The 14240-nt window shown below is 52.2% G+C and overlaps 6 protein-coding genes across 6 annotated transcripts; 4 read left to right on the forward strand and 2 right to left on the reverse strand.

Moving 5' to 3' along the window:
• Positions 1 to 311: 311 nt before the first annotated feature.
• PG997_006887 (uncharacterized protein) lies at positions 312 to 1669 on the forward strand (the record flags this gene model as incomplete). The annotated part of the gene is made up of 2 exons (XM_066811202.1): positions 312 to 1032; positions 1053 to 1669. 2 exons carry the CDS (start codon positions 312 to 314, stop codon positions 1667 to 1669), a joined length of 1338 nt encoding a protein of 445 aa, XP_066670125.1.
• A 1964-nt stretch (positions 1670 to 3633) lies between these two features.
• On the reverse strand, positions 3634 to 4896 carry PG997_006888 (uncharacterized protein; the record flags this gene model as incomplete). Its single annotated transcript, XM_066811203.1, has 1 exon — positions 3634 to 4896. One exon carries the CDS (start codon positions 4894 to 4896, stop codon positions 3634 to 3636), a length of 1263 nt encoding a protein of 420 aa, XP_066670126.1.
• A 2333-nt stretch (positions 4897 to 7229) lies between these two features.
• PG997_006889 (uncharacterized protein) lies at positions 7230 to 8733 on the forward strand (the record flags this gene model as incomplete). The annotated part of the gene is made up of 5 exons (XM_066811204.1): positions 7230 to 7269; positions 7341 to 7613; positions 7676 to 7710; positions 7772 to 8319; positions 8364 to 8733. The coding sequence occupies 5 exons, from the start codon at positions 7230 to 7232 to the stop codon at positions 8731 to 8733; spliced, it is 1266 nt and encodes a 421-aa protein (XP_066670127.1).
• Positions 8734 to 9025: 292 nt separating this feature from the next.
• PG997_006890 (Sm LSm8) lies at positions 9026 to 9549 on the reverse strand (the record flags this gene model as incomplete). Its single annotated transcript, XM_066811205.1, has 3 exons — positions 9026 to 9223; positions 9325 to 9426; positions 9511 to 9549. Coding segments are annotated over 3 exons (339 nt in total), but the record flags the coding sequence as incomplete, so codon positions are not given.
• A 1942-nt stretch (positions 9550 to 11491) lies between these two features.
• PG997_006891 (uncharacterized protein) lies at positions 11492 to 12109 on the forward strand (the record flags this gene model as incomplete). Its single annotated transcript, XM_066811206.1, has 1 exon — positions 11492 to 12109. One exon carries the CDS (start codon positions 11492 to 11494, stop codon positions 12107 to 12109), a length of 618 nt encoding a protein of 205 aa, XP_066670129.1.
• Positions 12110 to 13212: 1103 nt separating this feature from the next.
• Positions 13213 to 13980, forward strand: PG997_006892 (uncharacterized protein; the record flags this gene model as incomplete). Its single annotated transcript, XM_066811207.1, has 1 exon — positions 13213 to 13980. The coding sequence occupies one exon, from the start codon at positions 13213 to 13215 to the stop codon at positions 13978 to 13980; it is 768 nt and encodes a 255-aa protein (XP_066670130.1).
• Positions 13981 to 14240: the final 260 nt, after the last annotated feature.

Here is a 14240-nt window from a genome sequence, read left to right on the forward strand (position 1 = left end):
AACCACTCACTCGCTCACTCTACATCATCCTCTCACCCACCAGGAAGAATACACGTCGATCAATTGCGTACGCCTGACCGACAATCGACTCCTTCTTTTCGGCTTTAAACTCTTTGTTTCACTTTACCTTCTGTTATCCCAACCTTAACCCTCCTCTTTGGATTTCAAAACTATTTGTTTGTTTCTCCGAATGTATACTTCGAATCGGCCGGCCCTCTTAACATAAACAGCCCTTGGGCTTTTGTCCCCCTCCTGTGTCAATCCAACCCCTATATTTTCCCATATAGGCACTACACCACACAACCGCCACAATGTCTTTCGGTGTTGCGTTACAATCGGCCATCTTCTATGTGGTGGCCTGCACACCATGTGCCCAGGCGAGGGAACATCGCGACTCGAAGAAAAAAGCAAAGAAGGACAGGGAGGAGAAGATGCGGATGCAAACCGAGATGCCCGAATTATATCAACATCCAGATCCCTTCAACACCAATCCGTACTGGTCGGAAGAAATAACGATGGGACCACGTTTACCGACGAAAAAGAACAGCACTGCGAGTAAGAACACAAGCCAGAGAGCACTGAATAGTTCAGGAAGGGAAAGTAGGAGCACAACAGCCAGCAGTATAGGTCTGGACAGCACACATTTAGGGAGCAGTCCGACAATTATACCAGAGGGTGAGGAACTGCGGCAGTCTATCAGTATAGGTTGGTCTGAGGACTGGAACAAGAAACGATACCAACGCGAAGACGAAGAATTATGGGGTCGCGAGAGCTTTTCTACGCGGCATAAGTTTGTGGACGCTATCAAGCAGACGGGACGCAGGCTCGAGGCAAGTCTCGGTATGGAGAAGGAACCGAAGAACGTGACCGAGGAGGAGCGAACCGACTTCTACGCCCCCGTCAGGAACCCGCCTGTCAACGACTACCACCCTCCGGTTGTCAGCCAGCGACCTCTGCACAGGGATGCCGCTAAGTGGATGCTGCAGCCTCCGCCACCGGCCAAGATCATGGAGGGCAAGGTTCCTAGCAGGAGTATGAGTCTTGCCAGCCAGGCCAGCCGACGGACCGCCGCAAGCGCGCGAAGCGCACGGAGCGCCCGTACCATGACCAACGAAGGACCTCCTCTCGGAAAGCGGATGCACGAGAAGATGGTCGAGAAGAAGCTGCGCCAGGAAGCGACACGCCCACCGAGGCCGAGCTTCAGGCTGCCTTGAACAGGCCCTCAACCGCGCGCAGGAGCACCAACGCGAGCCGTAGCGGTTTGAGCCAGCGTAGCACCCGGAGCCGCAGCCTGTCCAACGAGTCGTCGGATACCACTTCGCCCGAGATGAAGAAGACGACGACGCGCCGGAAGCGCCGCTCGCGAGTGCCGATCACGGTCGAGAACGACTCTTCCGACGACGAAGAGTTCTACCGAGGCAACAGCATCGAGTCGTTGGGCGCCATGACCAAGGCGGCACAGAGACCCAAGCTGGAGACCATCTTCAGCTCGCAGAACAGCGCCCCCAAGACGGAGCAAAACAAGCGCCCGTCGACACCGGATAGCCACATCGCCAATAAGGTCCGCTCACCCTCGCAAGAGACTTTCAACAAGGTCCCTGCCACCATTGCTGCGCCGATTAAGGATGTCAACATGGCATCTGGCGTTGCCGTCCAAGCCTCGGCCTAGGTTGCTGACGACCGGACAAATATGGTGACATTGCGGGACGTTTTGGAACTGCGTCCTCGAACCGAGATATGCTGGAACGTCGTCGCGGCGAATCCTCGTCCTATTTCACTTCATTCCTTGTAGGAAAAGCCCTTTTTAAAAGAAGACGCGACGTGGGAGTGAGCAAGCAAGCAATTGTTTACTTGCTCCACGATGGGTCCCACCAATTTTTTCTTTTTCACATCTCTCCAATGGGTGGTGTTTTTTATTCCAATTATTTTGTGTTGTCCAATTGGGGGAAAGCATACTTCTGCATGCAAGGCGTTCTGGATGGGTCCGAAAGGAAAAACGAAGCATAAACAAGGGGAGTTTTTCATGGTGTTTTCATTTTTTAATTTATTGTCCCGGCATAGATTTTACATTGGCATGAGATGGATGGAGAGAAGAGTAGTACGGAGAGCATTCTTTTGGCATCTATTTCCCAAGAAACGAAAAGCTTGTGTATGTAGCTATGTCGGCGGCAAGTTGACGGACGGACTGGCGAGAGATTCAAAAAGGAATGGAATATATCTTGACGAAGCTGTTAAACATCAATTCTCTATGACTTTTTACCGCTCGTGAATGCTCCCTTATGTGATTTGTACTGGCATGCAGGCACTGAGGCCATTTTCTATTGACATATGATCGACTGGCTGCAGACACAAAGGAGCCTGCCTTGTTCTGGGCGTATCAGTTCGCAATCAAGAAGTCTACAGTTGCCACTGGACAACACCTCCTAACAAACACATTGCCATGGAGATTGTCGATTAGGGACAAGAGTCTCCCTAGAAACCATAGGGTTGATTTTGGATTCGGAAATGCATATGTATGGCTGATCATTTCATTAATTGACTGCAGTGATCTGCGGCCAGGGGGTCGCATGCATAGACACTTACATATGTACTCATTACGATTGTTATTACATTAGATACATCTTCATCTTACACGTGCTTGCCTATGCATGGCGTTTTTAGAAAGACAGAAAAGAAAACAATTCCTGTGAGGCGGAAGACAAGTGGCAAGCAAGACAACTTTCATTCAGCACTATCGCATATCACATAAGCCGTTCATTCGCATTCGCATTCATTCATTCACTCCGCCCAGAGAAATGACTGACATGTGCACAAAATGAACACGTCCAATTATTGGTTCTCGTTCTGCTTCTGCTTCTGCTTCTAGAAAGCTTCCGCCAAGTCTTGCCACACGAGAGAGAGAAAGAGAAAAAGGGATGATGCGGTCTTTCCTCCGCTTCCCAATCTTTGCTCGTGATGAGAACAATCTCAAGCATATCAAGTGAACCACCGATGAGGACCCCTTGGAAGTTGGTTGGATGGTTGATGGCTCCACCACTACCAGTGTCTCATCCATCCAGGCCACCCAGATCGCCGCCGAGCTTTAAGTGGTCCCAGTCCTCCTCCTCGTCTCCTCCCCTATTGCCACGTAAATGAAGGAAATGGGGGAGGGTTTAATGTTGTTGCCCTCGTACACTGCACTGCAAACGAAATGCGAATTTCTCGCTAAAGAAGCGAGAGCGATGCAAATATAAGGGAAACTGGTCGTCACTTGTGGTTCGTCGTGATGTGCGGTGCTCGTTCGGATCCTTGAAAACACAAGTGCATTCGCCTTTTACAGCGAATAGGGAGTCTGGTTGAAACAAGTTGTGGTTGGGTTGTACAATACAAAATGCAACGAGTCTGGAATCTCTCGTATGGCCAGCTCAAATAAGGCCTAAACTCCGTCCCGATCCAAGCCGAACTTTTTGGTCTGAATGCCCATGCCCGTGAAATATAATCGCCTAGTTTGAGAAAGAGATCTGCGACGCAGTGTACAATGCGATCTCGAGAAAGTAATGTACGTTGACAGAATGGGGGTGTAAAAGGTCGCTCATTAATATTGATGCTCGACTGACAACGTCGAATCATCATTGTCGTTTAGGAATGACGAGTTCATACCTCCCACTCCTCCTCAATCTCGTTATCGTCAGTCGTCTCATCGGGGGTCAGGGCAGCGAACGAAGAGCTACTGCTGAGAGTGGGCTTAGTCTTGCTGTTGCCGTTGACAGGGGCCTTGGGGGCCGGAGCAGCAGCCGGAGTCGCAGTGGCAGCGACATTCTCCGTAGAGGAGGCCAGGTTGACGGAGCTGTCGTTGGCCTTCTTTCCCTTCTTGCTCTTCTTGGTGGTGACCTCGTTCCAGGAGTCTTCGTCCTGGAGCAGCTTCATCTGCTCCTCCTCAGAGGGGACGGCGGACATCCAAGAAGAATTGGTTGCAGAAGATGAGGGCTTGGGAGCGGGCTTCAGGGCAGCAGGCTTCTGCTCCTCGGTGTCAAGAAGCTCTACACGCTTGGCAGACCCCTCTTCAGGCTTGGGCTTCCAGACGCTCTCCTTGTTGGCAGCGGCCATAAAGCCAGAACCGTCCTTGGCAGCACGGCCTTCAGCAATACGGGCCTGTCGACGCTGGGCCTCTTCAAGCTTCTTGCGCTCGATTTCTTCCTCTTCCCTCGCAGCCTTAGCAGCCTCCGCCTTCTTGCGGTTTTGACGCTGCTTCTTAGACTCGACAACTTCTGCCTTCTTCTCCTTCTTCTGCTTGGCCTTAACAGCCTCGGTGTCCGTAATGCGCATCATAGAGGGTCCGGGAGAGGTCTGCTCAAGCATGTCTGAGACATCGCGGCTGTCGGCAGCCTTGACCTCGGGCGAGTTTGCTTCAGAGAGATCGTCGTCGGCATCGCCAGTGGTGGAGGAGGGGACCGAAATCTTGTCATCGGGAACCTCGATCTCCCGGGCGCGCGACTGCTTGATCGACTTGGCCTTCTTGTCGTCTCTCTTCGCGGCCTCGAATTTGGTACCCGACTTGGCATTGGCATACTGACGGGCAAACTCGTCGTTCGCCTTCTTGTTCGCAATAGCCTCGGCCTCGGGGTCGTAATCGGTACCTGACGTCTTGGCAGTGTCGGCATTGGTAGTCGTGGAGGCCGCTGGCTTGGACTTGGGCTTGAGGGCCTTCTCAGCCTTCTTCTTGGTAGCGGTAGCAGCTGCTGCTACATTCTTCTCGTAATCGCCTGTCGGGATCTTGGCATGTGACGAGCTGCTCTTGCTGGCTGGCTGCCGGCGACCTGCCTTAGTCTGAGCTCTGTAATAAATCAGGCCACCGACGCCAATGATGACGGCCCATCCTCCGACCGTGGTCAGGGTGCTGGTGCTGATGTTCTCCATTGTGACAATTACTGGGTAATTGGTGCTGTGGAAAGGACGTTTGGGGTCACGATCACAAGATCAATGGCAGTGTCGAACTACTTGCCAATAAGAGACAGCTAGCTGTCGCAAGTTGGTCAGGATGGATCTGGTGCTTGAGGACAGATGGGGCACTAGCGACAATGTCGTTTAAGTGCTGCGCCAATGACGGATGTCAGAAGGCGAAGGAGAAGGCTGTGAAGCGTTGCTCGGGGTAGTCGCAACTAATTGTGGTGAAGATGTGTAAAAGGATCAAGAGAGCTAACACATCTGGTGGATTGGGGGAAGGAAGCTGTGTGTCAAGTAGATCGGGAATTTAGGAATCCGATTAGCCGATTGTTCTGCTGACGCTGGGGTGGTGTGATGGGTGCACTACTATAATAGTGAGTGTGTGTGGAAAGAGAGAGGGATGGATGGCAGAATGGCCGCTGGTGAAGCCGAATAAATGGTAGGGCGGGAAAATATTGAATATTGTTTCGATCAGGACGGATTGAATGTCAGAGAAGGGGAAGCTGTAAATGGCAAAGTCTTGGCGCTCTGCTTGACTCTCTCAACGTGGCCATTGGGAATAGTGGATCGGACGGAGATACTCCAGTCAAATTCCCCGGCTCTCCAAATTCACGTCAGGTAACTCTCCGACCTGGAGTCGATTTGAGACCCAGGCGGCCAGGCCACCAAGCACGCCAGGCCCGACCGAGACAAAGCGAGGGCCAGAACCTCACGACAACTCGACCCCGAAGAGGGCTCAAGCGCGATAACAATTGAATGATCAATTTATGCAGTGTGCTGTCTATAGTGAATGTGTTCAAAGTCATTAAAGTAGTACATCTGGGTCGGTAGGTTAATGATATGTATTCACATGTGCTTTTCCGAACTGAGGCAGTATCTAATACGCCGTGTGTGAGCAGCCAACATTGAAGTCCCTCTCCTGTTATCTACCGGTGTCCCTCCCGTGCTCATTGTACCTCGCAATCGGTATACAAGGCAACTAGCCAGGGAGGTAATCTGGAGATGCTTTTTTTATGTTGCACGGCACACGGGAATGCAAGCGGGATGTTTTCCATATCCACGGATTTATTTGCTTTTTGTAAACCTGCGTGGTTTGGGGTTTGGAGCAGTCATTGCAGTCCCGACGACCTGCAGTCAGAACTGCAGTGATACACAATCGGTATCTGTGCGTCAGATTGAGTGTATGTACGTAAACTCCGCACGAAAAGTGATCAAAGCACGCATTCCAATGCTTGTGTGACCAACATCTGCACCAAGAAGATCGCTCGCTACAGGCAACGAGACATCCACCTCGAGATTCAGAATCCAGATCAGCGGGATACCAAGTCAGGGGTAAATAGGGGCAACAACTGCTGACTGTCGGGTAGCAGCACGCTACTGTACTTGTTGAACGGCCTATCAAGTGGTGCCAATGGAACAAGTCCGGTTTCTATCGACCACCTTAAAGTGTTATCTTTGAAAATTCGTAATATATTTAAACTAAGCCGAATAAAATACAAAAAATTCTAATAGAGTACGTTAAGCATTAAATTATTACATATAAAAAGCAGGGTTTAATTAGAGTATCAAATGTATTTTATAATAATTTTGAAACATAGAGACATAATTAGGTAATAAGAAACAGGACTTGTTCCATTAGCACCACTTGCCTATGTAGCACCTCCCTGAGCTCTCATTACCATCCAAGAGTAGCGCCATTCAATGCCACCCTAGGCAGAACAAGGTCTGCATAAATAGAACAGGTACAGTGGCGCTGAGAGAGATTGCGGGGTAGTTGATTAGCCCCGCCTCAACTCTACAAGAAATCTACATGCAAGCACAAAGCATCAGACCGAGCCTCATCGGTGGACTGACAGCTGGGAAATAGGAGAGAGATCGGGCGACCTGACGATATATATTTGGCCAGTGGAATCTACGTACATGATTGTATGCTTGCTAGATGAAATCGAAGATGCCTTACTTCCGTGTGGCCGGTGGCTCTGGTGGGCTTCATTGAATGCTTTAACTGGGCCGCCGCGGCTTATCTATCGGAGTAAGGGCATCATAGCTCCAGGAAAACAGCCTGGAGCTCTCCCAGTCAACTTTCGCTTGCTTTTACTGAACAGGTGAACTCGCGTATATACCGACAGTCATTCACACTGCGCCTGGTTGTCTGACTGTTTTCTTCCCAGTGGCATTTTCATAGAAATCATTCCAAACTTGCTTTGGCCGCGCTCGCCCTAGAATCCGCCCTTTATACCTATTCGTCGCTTTTGCTCCTATTTTTGGGAATTTCGGTCAAGCATCGATTGCACACCTAATTCATCATGGCGCCTAAGCAGAGAGTCATCTTCGACACCGATCCTGGTAAGTCTCATCCTTTGAGATTTGCATTCTGGGGGATTTCTACAATGTTACTCACCATTTATGTGGCCCAGGTGTCGATGACATGATTGCTATGCTCCTTGCTCTTGCTTCATCGCCAGAAGATCTGGAGCTGGTCATGCTCAGCGTGACGTATGGCAACGTGAACCTCAAGAGCTGCCTCAAGAACGTCGTCGCCATGTTCCACGTGCTCGACAAGGAGATGGAATGGCGCAAGTCTCAGGGCCGGCCCCTGGGCTTCGATGCTTTGAGGGCATACAAGCCCATCGTGGCTATCGGACCGGAGCACGCTCTTGAGGAGGAGATATTGATGGAAGATGGCTTCCGTGAGTCTCCTCTGCCCCCCGGAGTTGGTTTTATAAACACTTGAAAGCTAACACTTATTTAGATGGTTCGGACGGACTGCACGGAGTCCACGAGACGGTACGTTGGCAATGTCTTCTAATACACCGACTGATTTGCGGAAGCTAAAATCAAGACCTAGCACCCCCACCTAAACCCGGCAGATACATGGAAGTCGCTCTTCCATGACGACGCCCCCGGCGCATCAGAGGACCCTTCTTTCTACTCCTACTTCAAGCCCTCCAAGCTGCCTGCGCACAAGGAGATCCTCCGGATTCTCAAGGAGGAGCCCGAGGGCACCATCACCATCTGCGCCGTTGGTCCCATGACCAACGTCGCCATGGCCGCCGCCGAGGACCCCGAGACCTTCCTGCGGGTCAAGGAGCTCGTCGTCATGGGCGGCGCCCTCGAGTGCCCCGGCAACGTGACGCCCGTGGCCGAGTTCAACACGTACGCCGACGCTATCGCCACCGCGCGCGTCTTCGCCCTGACCTCGGCCGCCCCGGCCTCCACCATGCCCGTGGTCCCCGAGAAGATTGCGCGACTGGGCCCCTACCCGGAGAAGCTTTCGAAGCAGCTGCGACTGAGCCTGTTCCCCCTCGATCTCACGACGCCCCATCTGCTGAACCGCGGCTTCTTCTTCGACACCATCACCCCCACGTCAACGCGGGAAGCCCGCTCGCCACCTGGGTGAACACGATGATGACCGGCGTGTTCCGCAAGGTTTTGGGTAGCTACGGGGACGAGGTCGAGCCGGGTCTCTCGCTGCACGACCCCGTGACAATCTGGTACATGCTGACTCACGACCACCCGGGCTGGAAGACGGTGGCTGGCGCCCCGGAGGATATCCGAGTGGAGACTTCAGGACAGTGGACGCACGGCATGCACCTGATTGACCGTCGAGGCCGCAAGAGAGCGGGCGAGCCCGCTGCTGTCGGCGTTTCTACGGATACTTCTGGGGCTGTGGATGTCGAGGAGGTCCCGGGCGACGACTTTGGCTGGCTGAGCGCAAGGAGGGGAAACAGAGTGCACCGATTCGCTGAGAGCCCCGGACCTGAGACGTTCGCGCCCTTCTTGATGCAGCAGCTTTTTGGCAAGATTTAGATTGACATCATAAGCGATCCATAAATAGCACTGCGTCCCTTTAGACATATTGGTTCTCCAGAATAGACAAATTTCAGCATGACGCAAAGATGTGTGGTATCATTTAGGCAGAGCGTACCCCTACCAGGAGTTTTGGTATCGAATTCCTATAGCCGCCAACCAAAAATAAACGAGAAAAATAAAAGGCATTACAATTTTCCTCAACGCCCTAAATATGCAAGAAGACTCCCCTTCCCCCTCGCCCCTCATATTCGTCCGATCGATCGTTCGTGGTCCCGGCGTTCGCTGGGGTTTAGATATGCTTGATGCCTCCGATGGCCTCGCCCTTGACCTTTGTCCAGTCGATGCTGTTGTCCAGATCCTCCACCACGAGTCCGATGGTGCAGACGTTGTCGCCGCGCACAATGTAGAGGCCGCCCATGGGGACTTCACTCGAGGGTTCGTCGTCGTCTTGCGAGCGGATCACGCGCTCTACGGCTTTTAGCAGGACCTGTTCCGCCGCCACCAAGATGGGTTATGGTTAGCCACCCGCGAACACCACCGCAGTACATGTGGGGAGAAGGGGACAAGGTCGAGCTTGCTGAAACTTACCAGATTGGTTTGTGTGTCGTAACTGGAGAGCTCGCCGACCAGGATCCGGGAATCAGCCGTCATCACGCATACTTTCTCTACCAAGCTGTCAGAATCCCCATGCTGTAAGCTCGTATACGAACTATTTCGGGTGCAATTGAAGGAGGAGGGGGCGGAGTAGTGGACTTGTCGGAAGCTTAAACTTACTGTTAAGATAGGGTGCGAGCGACATGTTGACTTGTTGATCCTACCGATATGGCATGTATGTACGTATGTGTGTGTGTGTGTACACCACCAGGCAATGGGCAGAGACAGGTAATAGCGCACGGGCTGGAGCACAAACAAGGAGGATATGACGCTAGCTTTTGGGTAGATGGCGGTCTTAGGTATGTAAGTACAACGGGGTTGCGATCGTATGTACTTTTGCTTGCTGCTGCGTTGAAAATGAGTGTGGTGTTCCAACTTCCAATGTGCTAGGTCCCTGCCTTGTTCATGCTGGCTGGCTGGTTGGCTGAAGCTTCAAAATCCGCAAGGCTCAAAAGAAGGTCGGTCGTCCGTCCTGCTGGCTGCTGGCTGACAGTTCAGTGGAGCTCAAAGTCACAGGCGGCCGCCCGATGGGATGGCCCAAGCTTCTTTTGACTGGTGGGGGCGCATGACACTCGGAAGTGTCACTGTCACTTTGGCTTTGGGGGCCAACGGCCAGTGCCAGCGGCACAAGCGGCGCAAGCGGCGCATACAGTTATTCAATGGAGAAGAGGCTCCTATTTCCAAATACAGAAATAGGTCAATCGACTACATCTCATAGCAATGCCCAGTCTACAGATCTGATCTCATTCCTTCGTAGGTGGGCAGGAACAGCAGGAATAGCATATACGCAGCCTGCATGTCATCCTCATCTTTGATGTAGTAATTCAAATGACCCTTTTCGCATATGATCAAGAAAGTAGTAATCGTGAGCCGCAGGGCCCCCTCGGCAAGCGGCAACCGGCATCATCCAGTGCTTGCTCGTAAAGAGAAAGGGTGGCTCCCCATATCATGTGTGCTGCGCCTTGCAATCACCACCAAGGACCAAGGACGCTTCGGAGGTAGCGGCTCTTTCTGGCCTCCTGATCCGATCTAGCCCATATGCACTATGCTCGTTGGTTCCTGCGCAAGTGTGCAAACCAATAGCATAATTAGTGAATGGTCCAGGCCGAAAGAAAATAAGAAAGAATTAAACAATCAAACCCCATCAACGGCCACAACATCGAACGAACTGGTAGGATGATGTGCAACAAGGGCAGCTGGAGGCTTGTGGCCAATCATTCCTTTGGCTGTTGGTGATGAGCTTTGTTTCAAGTGCGTCCGTTGTTTCACCAGGCCTCGGGCAAACGAGACGGAGGCCACCAATTGGCTGGGCGAAAAGCTTGTCTGTACCCCACACGGCTTTCCCGCCCAGTGGCGTCCCTCTCTAGGACCCCCAAAGGCCCCTGTAGCCTGCCTGTAGCCCACCCCTGCACAGCCAGACTGCTGGTCCTCCAGTGATCCAGTGGTCCTCAGCTATCACAATGCAACTCCTGCAGATCCCGGTTCATATGGCCCGAAGGTAATCGATCCGCCGCCTCTCTTTCGCCGCAAAAGTTGGCCTGGATCCGTAGCCATGGGTCACATTAGGGGTCAGGTACATATCCCTTCGTATGTCGGCTAGCAGCTAGTCCGTTAGGTACTACTCGTACTACTACCTGACGAGCCAAAGCGCCTTTCGAGTCAGGGAGGGTGGAAATACAAAAGAAGGAGCAGCGCCACTAGGATCTGACTTGATATTCATTCACTCGTGTCTCTCATCATCTCGTCTACTCCTCCTCACCTGTCCTTCCTTTCATCGACCTCCGTTCATTCATTCACTCGGTCCAGAGCCTCGTCTTTGTCCGCCAACTTAAACCTGTCCCGTGACTTCCTTTACAATTGATTGTTGTCTACGCCACTCTTTGTCTACTCCGCCAAGGTCATCATTAGCAATCGCTTTGATTCCTTGCCTCGAGCTATTAAGACCTTCAGTCCGCCACAGAAAGCAACCGAGTTGCGGGATTACTTATTCGAGCAAATCGAACAAAAAGGACATTCACAGATCGTCCGAGACGGTCATCATCCACATTCACCCAACATTTTTCACCTTGACACAGAGCTAGTCTCTCATTTCACCTTCATCATGCAATTCACTTACGCCGCTTCCCTCCTCCTGGCCGGCCTCGCCGCCGCCAGCCCCATCGAGCGCCGCGGAGGCTCCGCCGTCGACATGGTCCTCGCCATCGCGCCCGGCTCCAAGTCGTGCGATGGCTCGGCCGACTGCCGCACCGCCCAGCAGGCCGCCCCGTTCATGATCCAGTCCTTCCAGGACTACAAGGTCTACGCCGCGGGCCAGATCGCCGGCGTCCTGGCCCTCATGGCCTACGAGTCGGGCGACTTCAAGTACAAGCACAACGTCAGCCCCGGCCGCCCCGGCCAGGGCACCGCCAACATGCAGATGTACCCCAACAACGTCAAGTACGCCGCCTCGATCCCCGACCTCAAGACCAAGGCCGCCAGCTTCACCGACAACAGCCCGGACGCCCAGAAGAACGAGCTCCTGGCCATGGTCACCGACGACAAGTACAACTTCGGCTCCGGCGCCTGGTACCTCATGACCCAGTGCGACTCAGCCACCCAGCAGGCCCTGGCCAAGGGAGACGATGCCGGCTTTGCTGCCTACATGAAGTGCGTCGGCGTTACCGTCACTGATGACCGCAATGCCTACTGGCAGCGTGCCAAGAAGGCCTTCAGCCTTTAAGGGACCTACACCAACAACAGATCAGAGGCATGTCCTGTCTGCCTGTCAAGAATGTAAATGCTTGCCAAGAAAGCATACACACATGCCGGGTTGGAATACAGCACAACTAGGATTGCCCTCCATTTGCCAAAACTCGTTGATTTCGAGTAGCGGCATCTTTACACATCTCCGATCTCGGGGTTTTCTCTTCTTCTAAATGTATATACCTTCTTCTACTTCTCTTACGATATCCCATGAGCGCGATGATACGTGATGTACCAATACGTCACTAAGACATAAGAACAAAAACAATGGTTCATATTTCACTTGATTTTACTGGATTGAAAACTTAGTAGTGTTGTTGACTATTTCCCCATTGACACATGTGAGGACTTCTGCTTCTGATTAAGACACTTCAGTCGGCCTAGACAAGGCACAGCTCTGGTTAAAGTGACCTTAGATGTGGAGGTCAGTCGTCTTCATTCACGACTTTTAAGTCGCTCAATCAATGTTTAAAATACGGTCGATAAAAGTGAACGGCACTCTGGCACGGGTTTGCTTTTATTCAATGAGGACTTCGTATCATTCTCAAAAGTCACCTTTAACTTTATTAGTATTCGGCCAACCTGGATGAGTAAATGACTTTTTAAATTGGAGTTATTATCTAATTACATGAAGACATTTTCCGGCGATATAGCTGAATATGTACGATGAGTGTCTGGTATAAGTCCTACAAGTTGCTTTTGACTTTGCTGTTATTGAGGGCAATCCAAGCCGATTTAACGACAAACCTTATGAAGGCGTACACGACTGGAATACCAAGCATGGGTATCTTGAACCGGTCATGCCACGAACCTTCGCAACGGACATACGCCCAAATATGTGTACATTAACCAAACTACTAACTCGTACATGCAATGTTTTTGTCTTTCTGTACCCTTCTCAATCCCAACTAATCCCAGCAATCTCAAACGAGGACGGCGACAACTGATCATGGCGCATGTCTCGTTCGCGTTCCAGGCGTCGGCCATGAACGTATCGCTCAGTATAGGCTGGGACTTCGTCATGACCTGGGCGGCAGCGGCCCCTCAAACAACATCGCCATTACGAATGGCACAGCGGCAATGGCCAGTGCCATCGATACCACCAGCAGCACCGTCATTATCACCACAACTACTTCTCTGATGGATGATTCTCCAACTCCGCCGCCAGCCACCATCACCACCTCTTCTCCAATGGATGATGGCCAATCCATACCAGCCGATACTACTACGTCGGTAGACAGTCATCTAACCACGACGACAGGTACCGTCAGCTCGTCGATAGACTACGATGACGATCTACCCCCGCCGCCCGCCGCCTTCCATCCGTCAGATGAATACGGCATGCCACCGACTGCATGGGAACTGATTGCCCACGTCGTCGGCGGCGTGCTGTTCTACGTTGCGCTCAGCCTACTTGCTGTGATGACCCTCTTTGTAGCCGGAGGCGCGCTTTTGCTCGCCTTGTTTGGACTCGGCACCGGCGTCTGCCACAGTTACAGGTGGCTGAGCATTTGGTGGCAGAAGTATCGTCGCCGTCGTTCCGAACTGATAGCAGCGGTGGCGGAGGAGGAGCAGGATACGACAGAAGAGGAGGAGGAGGATGATGATTCCGATGACTCTGACTCCGACTCCTCCGACGGCGACTCAAAAGAGGAGAAGAACACCCCGTCTACGTCATCGGCATCCTCGTCATCGTGCTCAATCTCAAATGCAGCCGGTGCCCTGGCGCGAAGGGGTGCAGGCGCCCCCGGCCGTCAAAGCTACCCAAAAGGACAGGTTGAACAGTTTGACGGTTGCTTTGCGACCTCTCGTACCGGCGCGGGAGACTCCCGTCCGTCTTTTCCCTAGCGCCTATGTAGTCCCAGAATAAATATCCTGCCAGTTAATCAGTCAAAGATTTGGAAGAAGAGATAAGGGTTTGGGGAAGGGAAGGGAAGTCAAACGCAATGACAGACGCTTGTGATTATATTTATATATCATTAGCTCTATATAAAACCCCAACCTTTCCAGGGGTCAAAGGATTGGGGCGCTTCTAGTACTGTCTATATCCTCCCACGTTATCCGCGTAGCTGAAGGGTATATCCTGCCACCGCCGTCCTCGTTCTCAT

This window comes from Apiospora hydei, assembly GCF_038363865.1.
Source record: "Apiospora hydei strain CBS 114990 chromosome Unknown utg000005l_segment0_segment0, whole genome shotgun sequence".
In the NCBI taxonomy this organism is placed as follows: Eukaryota; Fungi; Ascomycota; class Sordariomycetes; order Amphisphaeriales; family Apiosporaceae; genus Apiospora; species Apiospora hydei.